The sequence below is a fragment of the Cynara cardunculus genome (assembly GCF_001531365.2).
Source record: "Cynara cardunculus var. scolymus isolate 2C chromosome LG 1, CcrdV1, whole genome shotgun sequence".
In the NCBI taxonomy this organism is placed as follows: Eukaryota; Viridiplantae; Streptophyta; class Magnoliopsida; order Asterales; family Asteraceae; genus Cynara; species Cynara cardunculus.
Window position 1 is genome coordinate 24,780,326 of NC_037528.1, and position 12,516 is coordinate 24,792,841.

At 34.8% G+C, this 12,516-nt stretch overlaps 1 protein-coding gene across 1 annotated transcript; it reads right to left on the reverse strand.

The window, feature by feature from the left end:
* Positions 1-3,540: 3,540 nt before the first annotated feature.
* On the reverse strand, positions 3,541-8,783 carry LOC112526012 (protein FAR1-RELATED SEQUENCE 5-like). The gene is made up of 6 exons (XM_025136423.1): positions 8,657-8,783; positions 4,759-5,054; positions 4,239-4,600; positions 4,091-4,154; positions 3,895-4,026; positions 3,541-3,636 (listed from the first exon to the last, which is right to left on the reverse strand). Exons 1-6 carry the CDS (start codon positions 8,781-8,783, stop codon positions 3,541-3,543), a joined length of 1,077 nt encoding a protein of 358 aa, XP_024992191.1.
* Positions 8,784-12,516: the final 3,733 nt, after the last annotated feature.

Below are 12,516 nucleotides of genomic sequence, written 5' to 3' on the forward strand. Positions count from 1 at the left end.
GATTAACTGTATCACATTTGATTATCACATAGACACAATAACTTTAGTATAAAGGAGTAACATACTTCAACATAGAGGTAGCAGAGTTTATCGCGAAATTCTACATTTGCATTTGTATTTTCCTATCATATGAACTCGACTCTTCATCACTACCTACACACCACTTTAAGAGATGCAGAAATAGTTTGAGTTGAGATTTGCTAGCAATCAACTTGCTTTTGATCAAATATATATCAATCACATTTATCACATTGGCAACACATTTATCACATTTCCTGGGATTACTGATAATTGTTTGGATCGATATGCACATATAATTTTTTGTTATATGATTTGAGCATTTAATATGTTGTGGGCTGGTAACACGAAAATTGTTTATCACATGTTAGCACAATTTAGGATAGTTTGTCACAACATACTTTTATTCTATCACAGTGTATCACAACATACTTTCATTATCACAGTTGGGCATAGTTTATCACTTATTAAATCTATGACATTTATGTTCATATGAAAATCTACTAATCAAATAATTTATTAACTCACAGGGACCCGGTATAATAAACATCGAAGGGTCAGTATGCACCACGTTATATTTTCGAAAGCATGGTTGATGATACTTTCATATTTGAGGGTGTGATCGACATATGGGCAACAATGTTGAACAATAATGAACAATACAGAAGAAAGTCTTCCCCTCGAAGGTTATTTTGTGACACCACAACAATGGTATGTGATATTAATATTTAATCACAATATAAATTTTTTTGTTAGAGTCACTGATTTAACATTATAACTTAACAAAAAAAGCCGGACGACATGCTACCACCAAAATTGAGCTACGAAAGCATGTATACTATGTTTGAAACCAGCTTGGAGGCCGCAATGAAAAACGAGAAGGAGCTAGCAACCTTAAGGAATGTAGATATGGTATATTTTTTTAATAATTATATTAACTATACAAATATTAAACAAGGTGCGACAGAAATGGTTGAAATATACTAATGGCGTTCATTTGCATATTTTTTCCCGATTCGAAGACGAAGTCACTTCTACCTAATTGTGTTCAACCTGAAAAATTCGGGCTTCTTAATAATCGATAACACAAAAACAGAGGTTGACATAGGAAGCAAGTATGGGGAACTGCCACCACAATTGGTAAGAGTTTACGAACTTTATCACATGTGATAAACTAAAAATATTTATATATGCAATTTATTAAATGACTAATCACAATACAAATTTGAAACGTAGCACAAGACGCTTAATGACTACTTGAAATCAATTAGGCACCCCAAAGAAAAAATCATGGCTAATGTCACCACCAATGTCTACAACCTGAAATGGAGTACGGTAGGAAATGGTGTTGATTGTGGAATCTTCGTAATGCGGCACATGGAGCATTATATGGGACAAGTGATAAATCATTGGGATTGTGGTTTCTTTCAAGAGAGTTGTGGACAAGAATAACAACTACGATGTTTAAGGCGAAAATACCTTACAAAATTCCTGCTTTCAAATAACAACCTTTTAAAGGATGCACTTTTCAAACAGACACTTGAATTTGATGAACTGGATGATAGTCTGAAAGAATCAATCATCACATATGCATTCAATAAAAGGGAGACGCGTTTTGGAAAAGAGTAAATAGGTAGAAAGTTATAGAAAGTTGGATGTTTGTTCATATCATTTGCAGTTTAGCAATTTTTTAATTTCATCACTAGTAGAACAAAGGACAGACTGTAACAAAAACAATTGGGTTGAATTTGCATATATTTTGGAAATTATGTTTCTATGAGAAATGATATTTGCATAAGCATAGTCATGATGTGATCTTATACAAAACGCTTATCACTTTTGTCGAGTAACAATATTTGTTATGAATTACAGCACCAGGTTATTTTTCCAATCACACAACAATGACATAATTTATGATTTAATTGTGATACGTTCAAAAATATCACAGGACATAAACGAATATATCACGTTGATAAGATCCATAAATTGAGCAGATTCCCAAACATATATAATTATCTAGTACTAAAGCGTTTTATTATTAGATACAATGTGTCATATAACAAAAAAAAAAAACAAATTGCAAGCATATACGAAACGTGATACACAAGGATATCACACGTGATATTCTAAAATTGAAGTACCACCAAAGTTTGATGTAAAAGCATTCTATTTAATAAAACATCATGTAATATTGATTGATCGTCATTTTAAAACAACCATCATTCACATCCAAATTCAAAAGAACTAAATAAAACAATATGATCCAATATTGTCAAATTCATTAAAAAAAAACCTAATTCACTAAGAGATGAAAAAACATTAATTGGAAGAGGCTTTCCTCATAGGGCAATTTCGTATATCATGATTGACAAGCTCCTTGCATCCTCAGCATAATCTTTTTGGCCGTTTGCTTTTTGTTATAGCTCTCTCTCCCGCCCCAATCAGACGCTTACTAGTGCCACAATCTTTGTTACGAATGCCTTGAGGGGGAAGAATATCAATTTTTTCCAGTCGAGGAACACCTACCAACGACTGAAGCACATCATCTTTGTTGGTAAAATCAAGTTTTTCAGGCACACCGCTTAGCACATTTGACTTTTACGAATGGATATTGTTAAGAAAGGCAGTTAACTTCTCCTCGTCACCTTTTAACTTCACTAAACATTGACCAACCTCAAGATGCACGTCATTGGATAATTTGTCAATACGACTATTGCTTCCAATTGATATATGTCGACTACGAAACACATCAACAGGAATGACCCCCCCTCATCCAACGCCTAAGAATATATTGTTGCGGAATTTCATCGAAATCAAGGTTAAACAAAACAGTGAACACATGTTGACATAAGGTTTCGTAGTACTCAAAATGGCCGCAACCACAATATATTGAGTCATCTGAATGAGATTGAGCAACCTAAGATACAACATAATTGGTGATACAAGATTATAACAACACACTAAAATATCACATGTGATATTTATCAAGAATCTAGAATATCACATGTGATAAAGTTAAAAAAATAATTAATAATACTGATAACGTACCTTAAAGTCAAGCTTAGTGGAACAATGTTTTTTCTTCTCCCTTATTGTATAAACTGTGAAACCCATTTCAGAATTAAATTGCCATTGGGAACAAAATCTATAACCCTTGAAGATCTCCTTTTGGACCTTGAAGAAAATAGCACGAGTATACACCTTTGCTGCATGATACTCGATCAACGTATTTGTCTTGAAGGTCGGTGTGATGGTATTCGTCTTATGATCTTCATTGTGTTGCCTATTCCTCTTTTTGTCTATCGCAGTATCATGAGACAAAATGAACTCTAAAAAAATATTAGAATGCTTACCAAATTTTTGAAAAAACAAGTTGGTGCTCTCAGATCTGGAGGTGGTTTTCATTAAACAACACAAAGGTATCTCCCTGAAGTAGGAAGGAATCCAACTGGTTCGCATTTCAATTACGTCCTCAAGCCATGGGTGAGTATTAAGGTCAAACTCATTCAACAAAGATGCCCATTAAATCTCAAATTCATCAGGTTCAAGGTGTACACTCCATACTAATTTTAATAACTGTTTTCTGAAGTTTGTATTCAAAATGATATCAGAACCTACCTGCATCATAACATCACTATAAGGAAATCAAATTTGCAACTCACATATGATACACAACTGCAGTCACATTATTATCACATGATTATCACCGATAACACTAAATATAATACTACTTTCAATCACATGTGTTAAAATCTAGTAAAAACAAAATCTAGCAATTTCAAACTAAATTTCACACATCCTACAATTTAAATTATACCCTAATTTTAAACATGGAAATATCAAGTCACCCAAGCAAAACAATAAAACATTCAACACCTTGGCAGGGAGCTTCTTCATGATATGACACATACATAGTCGATGTCTAGCATCAGGAAACACAACCGGGATTTCTTTCTTAATGGAAGCATCTTGATCAGTCAAAACAAGGGTCGGTTGACGGTCATGAACCTTCAAGAATGACACCAACAACCAAGTATATGCTTGGATAGTTTCTTCAGTGATCAATCCTGACCCAAAAAGCAACTGATCTCCTATAGTTATTAATACCGGTGAATGGTACAAAAACCATGTTATACCTATGATGAACAAAAAAAATAAAATATAATCCGATACCATAAAAATTAATAAATCCAAATTATGATAATATTAAATTAACTTACTTGTTGAAACGACATGTCGCATCAAATGACATAACATCACCGAACTCTGTGTAGTTCAACCTTGTCAACTCGTTGGCCCAAAGCATTGATACCAATTGACCATTGTCAATTTTATACACAAATGCAAAGTTTGTTCCATATTGTCTAATGTTGTTCAACATGTTTACCACCATTTGTACGTCTCCATCACCAACGTAGTTATTGAGATCCCTCTTGAAATTCTTATAATCAACAACACTAGAACCAACCTCATGGTAGCCACCTTTCAAACAAACCTGCAATTTGTGGGCTCTTACAGGCCCAATATTTGACCTCGTCGATTGGTGTACCATAACTTTGTCATCATAGCTGAGTTGTCTACTCTTACGTGATAAATTTATATCAGCATCATCAATCAAATCATGGTTATGGTTGGGACAAAAATAGTATAATCTATATGATGACTGAGTTGAGACCCCTCTATGTATTTAAACCTACTAGACGTCTTACAATCTGTAACTTTAAAGTTTGTATTTCGTACTTGTCTATGATGTCCATCCACTTCAACAGAGTCAACGGACCTTTTTTTTGGTTTTTCATGCTTATGAGAAACAACATATTTTAGTTTGACTATACCACCCTTCCTTGTCTTCTGGGTTGATAGTCGAATATCAAACCCGGCAATGTCGGCATACCTTCGATACATTTCAATTCCATCCTCCAAAGATCCAAAGATTGAACCAACAACCGGTTGAAATTCACTTGGAACAGATGGGATATGAACTCCATCACCGCAAGGACTTTCAATCACTCCTTGAGCTGGTAACACGAAATGATCTGTGAAACAATTACCAATATGTTATAAATAAATAAATCAATATACATATAACCAAATTAACAAAGTCTCATGTGTCATAATAAAACTAAACAAAATTACTATTAAATTAAGTTTGAAACAAAATCAACCTCATCAAGGCTTACATACAATTGCAGCTATACATCAAAATTCTCACTCACATAGATATCAATATCATACTCATTGATTTGATGTTACAAGTTGAAGGTGAAATTGACCATCTTGATTACAATATAGTTGTCATTTTTCACTTGCTGATTTACGTTATTTACTAGCATCAATCATATGTCTATTAGACTACAAAATTCTACATTTGCATTTGCATTTTCCTATCATATGAACTCGAGTCTTCATCACTAGCTACACACCAATTTAAGACATCCACAAGTAGTTTGAGTTGAGATTTGCTAGCAAATAACTTGCTTTTGATCAAAACATATATATCAATCATATTTATCACACCATTATCACATTTATCACACCATTATCACATTTCCTGGGATCACTGGTAACACACGAAAATTATAAGATGTTTATCACATGTGATAAACATCAAAATTTTCAATTACAAAAGTACAATAACATTAAATTCAAATCAACATATACCAATAACTATAAATGGATAAAAAAAATGTTTACATTCACAATTCCATGTACTTTTTATCACATGTGATAAAAAGCCCAAAATATCATTCATGAAAATTGATGGCATATTTTAATGTTATCACACTATTATCGTACCTTCCTCGTCATTATCAGAACTGATTTCAAAAAAGCTATCTTCAAGAAAACAATCTTGAGAAAGTCCTCGGAATCTTCGTTCGAATAACTCGATCCTATACAAACTTCCTTACCAACAACATTCAAGTCCTCCATTCTAGATCGACAAAAATATGGATACTATGAACGATATGAAGAAAAGGTATTAAGAAAGTCGATTGTCATGAACGATCTGGAGAAGAAGGTTAGATAAGAAAACTAACCAGAGGAAAAATCGTGGATACGTGATCAACAAAAAGGATAATTATGATTAATTAAAATAAAATAAAAATTATAAAAAATACTTAATTACATCGATGCCCTTATTAGATTTATATTTAATATAAGTTAATTTATTAATTAAAAAAGTTTGAGGTTATTAAGTTGTTCTCGCGTTCTCATAAATTACAAGGGTTCTCGTTTGAACCTCCACCTATATATATATATATATATATATATATATATATATATATATATATATATAAAGAGAGAGAGGAAACTTCAAATCCAAATTCCTTTTTCATTGTAAACGTGAGAACTGATCTCGGCTTTCCATTTTATTTGATCCAACAACTTACATTAAATATAATTTTTAATTAAAATTATTAATTAAGGTGATTAGGAGTAAAAAGACATTTAATTTCAATTCATGTCTAACTACCTTTTTTGACTTCTATTTTCTTTTTTAATTAAAAAATATATACCTACTAAAAGTTTAAAGTAAATTATTTTAAAAATTACTAATATTTTAATCAATCAAATTACATAAAAAAACGAGAACTTCAAGCTTTTCGATATGACATCTATCTTGTTGTAGTTTTTTTTTTTCGTTTTAACCGTTTGTTACATGAAATGGTGTATATGCTATATTCATTATGAATATTTATGTATGTTCAAGTGAGTACAAAAGCTCGATACCGTAAGTCCTTAACTCAACATCATATTTTTCAATACTTTCTTCGATGTTGTTAGGCAGCATGTTCTTCATTACTGTAACCCAACACCTATCCAGACCGATCGAGAATCCATCGAGACCGAGCGAGAACCGATCGAGAATGTGTTTATATGTACTAAACCATAACCTACCACATTCATTTTCCATCAAGAACCTATCAATTGATTTATTATTTGCTTGTGTATATAACCATAGATTGTCACTTTCATCTTAAATCGAGAAGGATCGGGAACCCATCGAGAACAATCAAGAACACATCGAGATCTATCGACAACCCATTGGAACCAACTGATACCAATCGTGACTAATCAAGAACCCATCCATTGACTTGGTGTGTGTTTGTTTGTTTAAAACCATAACCTACCACTTTTAACTTTTATCGAGATTGATCGGGAAATTTATGGAGATGATTCGGAAACTCATCCAGATCAATCGAGAACCCAATAAAAAAAATTAAAGTATGTAGGGTTGAAACTGTAGTATATTCATGATGAATAATATGTCTATACATGATGAATATTATGATGAAAATTAATATTTATGATAAATATCATACTAATATAAATACTAGAGAGTTATTGTATACAGGTGATCATACATAAATATTTATGATGAATAATATGTATATTCATGATAAATGTTACAGTGAAAATGTATATTCATGACAGATATCATACTAATGTATGAATGTTGAAAAATTGTTATATACACATGAACATATATAAATATTCATAATGAATAGTATGTATCATATTGATCTATGAATATTAAAGAGTTATTGTATACATGTGAGCATATATATATATATATATATATTCATGATGAATTTTATAAAGAAAACATATATTCATGATGAATGTGATAATGAAGATGTATATTGATGAAATTTGTTGAATACACGTGAAAATATATAACTATTCATGATGAATGTTACAAATTAAGTTATATATTTATGATAAATATCGTACTACTGTATAAGTATTAGAGAGTTGTTCTAAATATATGAACGTGCATCAATATTCATAATGAATATCACACAGATATACTATTTGACGTAAAAAATGTCAAAACATAGAAAAAAAACTTTATTGAGATAGATGTCAAATCAAAGAGAATAAAATGCTCAATTTTTTGATGTAATTTGCTTGATTAAAGTATTAATTATTTTTAAGATAGTTTAGTTTAAAAATTAAGGTCGTAAAAGTTTATTAATTAAAAAAAGAAAATAAAAATTCAAACATGGTGGGATTATCCTACTTCCCTTTTTACCCTTAATCACTTTTTAATTAACTTTTTTATGTTTTAACCATTAATTATGACCAAGATTTGTGTAACACCTGGATTTTTTCCCTTTTTCCTTACCCTATTCGCAACCAGAGTTTTCGACTCGTTGGAAGGTACGCGTTATCATGCACCTAATTAAAACTTAAAGCACTTAGTTCTTTTAATCTTTTTTTGTAAAGTTTATTTGTGTATATATATGTATTTATATATATATACATATATATATATATATATTTAGATAAGTATTTTTTAAGAAGGAGAAGGGGAGATTTTAGAATCAGTAGAGTGAAAGAGGGGGGGTAGCTGCAGCTTTTGACCTACCCATTTCATTTCACCCTTTCTCTTGAGGTTTCTCCTCTTCCATGGAGGTTCTTAACCTATATGTAATAATGTGGGGAATTCTGTTTAGGAGGGGAGGACAGCAGAAAAGAAAAGAAAGAAAGAAAGGGAGAAAAGAGGATGGAGATCATCTTCTTCACCTGGTAAAGAGCGGGCAGACCCCCCAGTTTGATCAACGACTGCTGTTTGGGCGTGGGAGGAAGAGCCTGTCTTGACTTCCCTTTGCAACAACTACAATCGCCTCACCGGTTTGGCTTATCCCAGCGCAGGCATCGCCCTGCATCTCCAGCCACACCCGCTCCCACTCCCGCACCTTGGACCACCAGTCATGCCTGCGACGTGCCACACTAGACAGCCGGCGCTGCCGTGCCATCTCGCACAGCAAACAGCAACCGGCTGTGTTGTTTTTCTTCATGTCCTCTGCCCGAACAACACACAGCAAACAGCAAATAGAATCTAGTTGTGCTGTTTTTTTCTTCGCGATCACTGCCCAGACAACAGCTGCTGCTGTGCTTCGCCAAACAGCAAACAACAGGCAATAGGCCGCTGTTTTCTCAGTCTTCCTAGCCCGGACAGCAGGCGATGTCGTACCCTCGCGAACATCAAACAACGAACAACAAGCAACAGTCGTTGTTGTCCTGTTTTCTTCATCTTCCTTGCCATTTTTGAGTTATCCTTCCGTCTACCTATTAGTTCAAAGATTTGGGATTTTTACTAAATCCTACTATGTGAGTTCATCCTACCTTTTTAGAAGCTTTATACTAAATGAAAGTTATGTGCTATACTTATTCGAATACTCTAATCCTAGGTGATTGTTTTGCTTAGTCGATATAGAGATTTTAGGCCAAGAGGGCGAATTTGGGGATCCTAATTATAATTATAAGATGAGTTCAAAAAAAATGGTTCTAACCACTTAAAGTAATTGTTTTAAAGTAAGGTTGGTCATAACACTCTAAAACCCTCATGTTCTACTTTTTGGAGTAAATTATTGACGAAATGGGAATGTTATGCAAAATTTAAGTGATGTGCAAGTGGTTATATGCTTATGTAAATGCATTTAAGTATGTCATTAGAATGTAACGGGTTTAAAGGCATGGAAGTCGTTTTTATATTATATTTGTGTGAAGAATGGTGTAAATTGGACTTAGACATTGTGATTATTATGTAATCTCCAAATCACCTTCACACTCCCACTCGGAAATAGACAGTGTGATTATTATGTAATTTCTGAGATAAAGAGCGTAAGATCACGACCGACTACATGACTGATTTAGGTTGATTTCGACGGTATTATACCTGTAAGTGATGCTCTATAACGTTAATCTATGACTTACTTTGTGTTCCGTCATAATTAACGGTAAATCGGGTCTCCCCCGTCATTTTCGGATGTTTTAATTCCAAACTTCGAGTTATTCAAGTCTTACTGTCACTATTCCTGTTTAAAGTTACGTCAACTATATATATATATATATATATATATGTTCCTTTATGGATACGTTAAATTTTGTTGTTTGGACTCACTAGGCGTAAGCCTAACCCTCTATCTCTCTTGATATAACTTATTTGTCAGGTTCCTTTAACGGCGGGACTAAAATGGGTTGAGGGGAGCGTGGTCTCGTAAAAGACTTTTGTGTAGCTAAGTTTTTGGTGTTTTGGAGCGTTGCAATTTTTGATGATATGGTATTTTGTTGGAAACGATAGAAACACCCGTCCTTAATCTAGGCATGCGATTGTTTAGATTAATAGGTTGTTATTTATCGCCTCTTTAATTGTTTGTAAACGTTGTACTATTTTTCTATATTGGACAATTCATATTAAACTCTAGTTTCCATTTTGTAAAAAATTTGGGTGTTGTTTTTTAAGGTGTTACAAGTTGGTATCAGAGCAATAGCTTAAGCGAACTAAGTAAGGAGCTAAGACGACTAGACTTAAGCTGAGATTGTGGGCATTAATTTGTGAGATATGGGTAGAAACCTTTAAGATAGGAGAGCCTTAGAGTCAACGGAGATACATGATTCATGAATTGTGACGACGGTGTTGAGGATCCTTATGTATAACCTATTCGAAATTTCACTTAGCTAATGCTATTTTGAGTATGTTGTTAAGTAAGTGTGCTCGAACCTACTGTTATTGCAAGGACTTATGAATGTGTCGGTACGTATTATGTTAGTCCCGTATTTTCCAATCTTAATTTCTCTTTTTCTTTTCACTCTCTTGTTTGACAGACTAAATGGTGAATACTCGGAGTAGACGGGATACCTCACCGGAAGGCCATGCGGTAACCGAGTCTACCGCGGATCAACCGCCACGAACCACCTTTGCAAGGATTCATACTAGGGAAGACGCCTTGGGAAGAGGAGTTGAGCAAGTTCCCCAAGTTGATCTTGCCACCTCAAATCCTGTAATCGAAGAGGAAACCCCGGAGTCAAGAATGATGGGCACAATGATGAATGCTATGAACAGGCTATGGCCCAACAACAAGAATTCTTTATGAAGCTGTTAGAGGACAGAGATGCTAACAACCGTAAGCATGAAACGGTTGCTGAGAATGTAACTATTGGGGGATCTGGGGGTACCGGAAATGGAATACCAACCCAGGAGTTAGCGACGATTAAAGCGAGACAAATAAGTAGAGTTTGCTCTTACAAGACCTTTCTATGTTACAAACCACCGGAATTCGTGGGGTCGGATGATCCTGTGGTGTGCATGAATTGGCTTCGAGAGATCGAGCAAGCTTTCCGGGTGTGTGATTGCGATGAAGGGAAAAAAGTGAAGTTTGGCTTTCAAATGCTAAGGGGTGCAGCCCTTACCTGGTGGAAGTTACAGAATTGGCCAAGATGAGTTGGGTCACGTTCAGAGAGAAGGTGATGGAAGAATATTGCAATGAGCAAGGGATGGACCGCATTGAAGAAGAGTTCCAAACGTTAAAGAAAAGGAATTTGTCGGTAAGAGACTACACTCGACTCTTCATGGAAAAGTTAAATTTAGTGGGGCATGTAGCCCCATCGAAGAAGAAAAGGATGAAAGCCTACCTCAAATGGTTGCCTACAGACATGATGATGATGGTCAGGAATAGAGATGGCCATCCGTAACCAGCCCGGCCCGTAACTGACGAAGGCCCGTAACCGAGATCGCCTGAAGCCCGTAACCGAACCGGGACCGGTAGTAACCGGTTGTGGACCGACGGTTACGAACTGGTTGGACTTTTTAGAGATTTCTTGGACCGGAACCGGTTACGTAACCGATTAAGGGCCCGGCCCGGCCCGGCCCGGTCAACGAAAAAGTCAACAAAAGTCAAAATAGTCAAACTAGCCGTTGGAAGTCAAAGGAGCCGTTAGATTTAGTCAAACTAGTCGTTGGAGCCTTCTTATGACCGTTTTTTTCATCTTTCTAGCTACCAAAACATGTATAAATAGAGATGGAAGTTCCTTAGTTTGTTACCAACTCATCTCATCTTCAAAAACGCAAAAAACGCTATCAATTCTCAGTTTTTCGCTTCATTTTTTGAATTCGTTACGTATTAATTTCTCGGTTCCACTTCACAATTCTCGTTTATTTCTCTCTTTTACTTACGATTTACAAAATGGCCGGTGAACAACCCTCAAACGAACAAATTGCCCAAGTTCTCGCCGAACACGGACGAAAGTCCGAGATTTGGAATCACTACAACTTGGTGGTTCTCACAACTGGGAAACGAAAGGCACAATGCAAAATGTGTCAAACTCTCCTTACGGCGGAAGGAAATTCTACGTTAAGGAGGCACACCGAAATATCGTGCTCAGGGTTGAGGTCGGGGGTGATTCGAGCCAACCGATACTTGACACACAAGGTCAAATATGGAACTACGATGCCGATTTAAACCGACAAATGACTACACAATGTGTCATTCAAGTCGGTTTGCCTTTTGGACACTTCGACAACCCTCACATTACGAAGATGATTCAAAAGACGTTACAACCACGATACAAGCCGGTAAGTCGTCAAACCCTTAGACGTGATGCTATAAAAATGTGGACAATTGCCAAAGACGAAATGCAACAAATGTTTTCTTCTTTGCCTAACAATATTTCTTTAACGTGTGATGTATGGAGCGCACCATACGGATT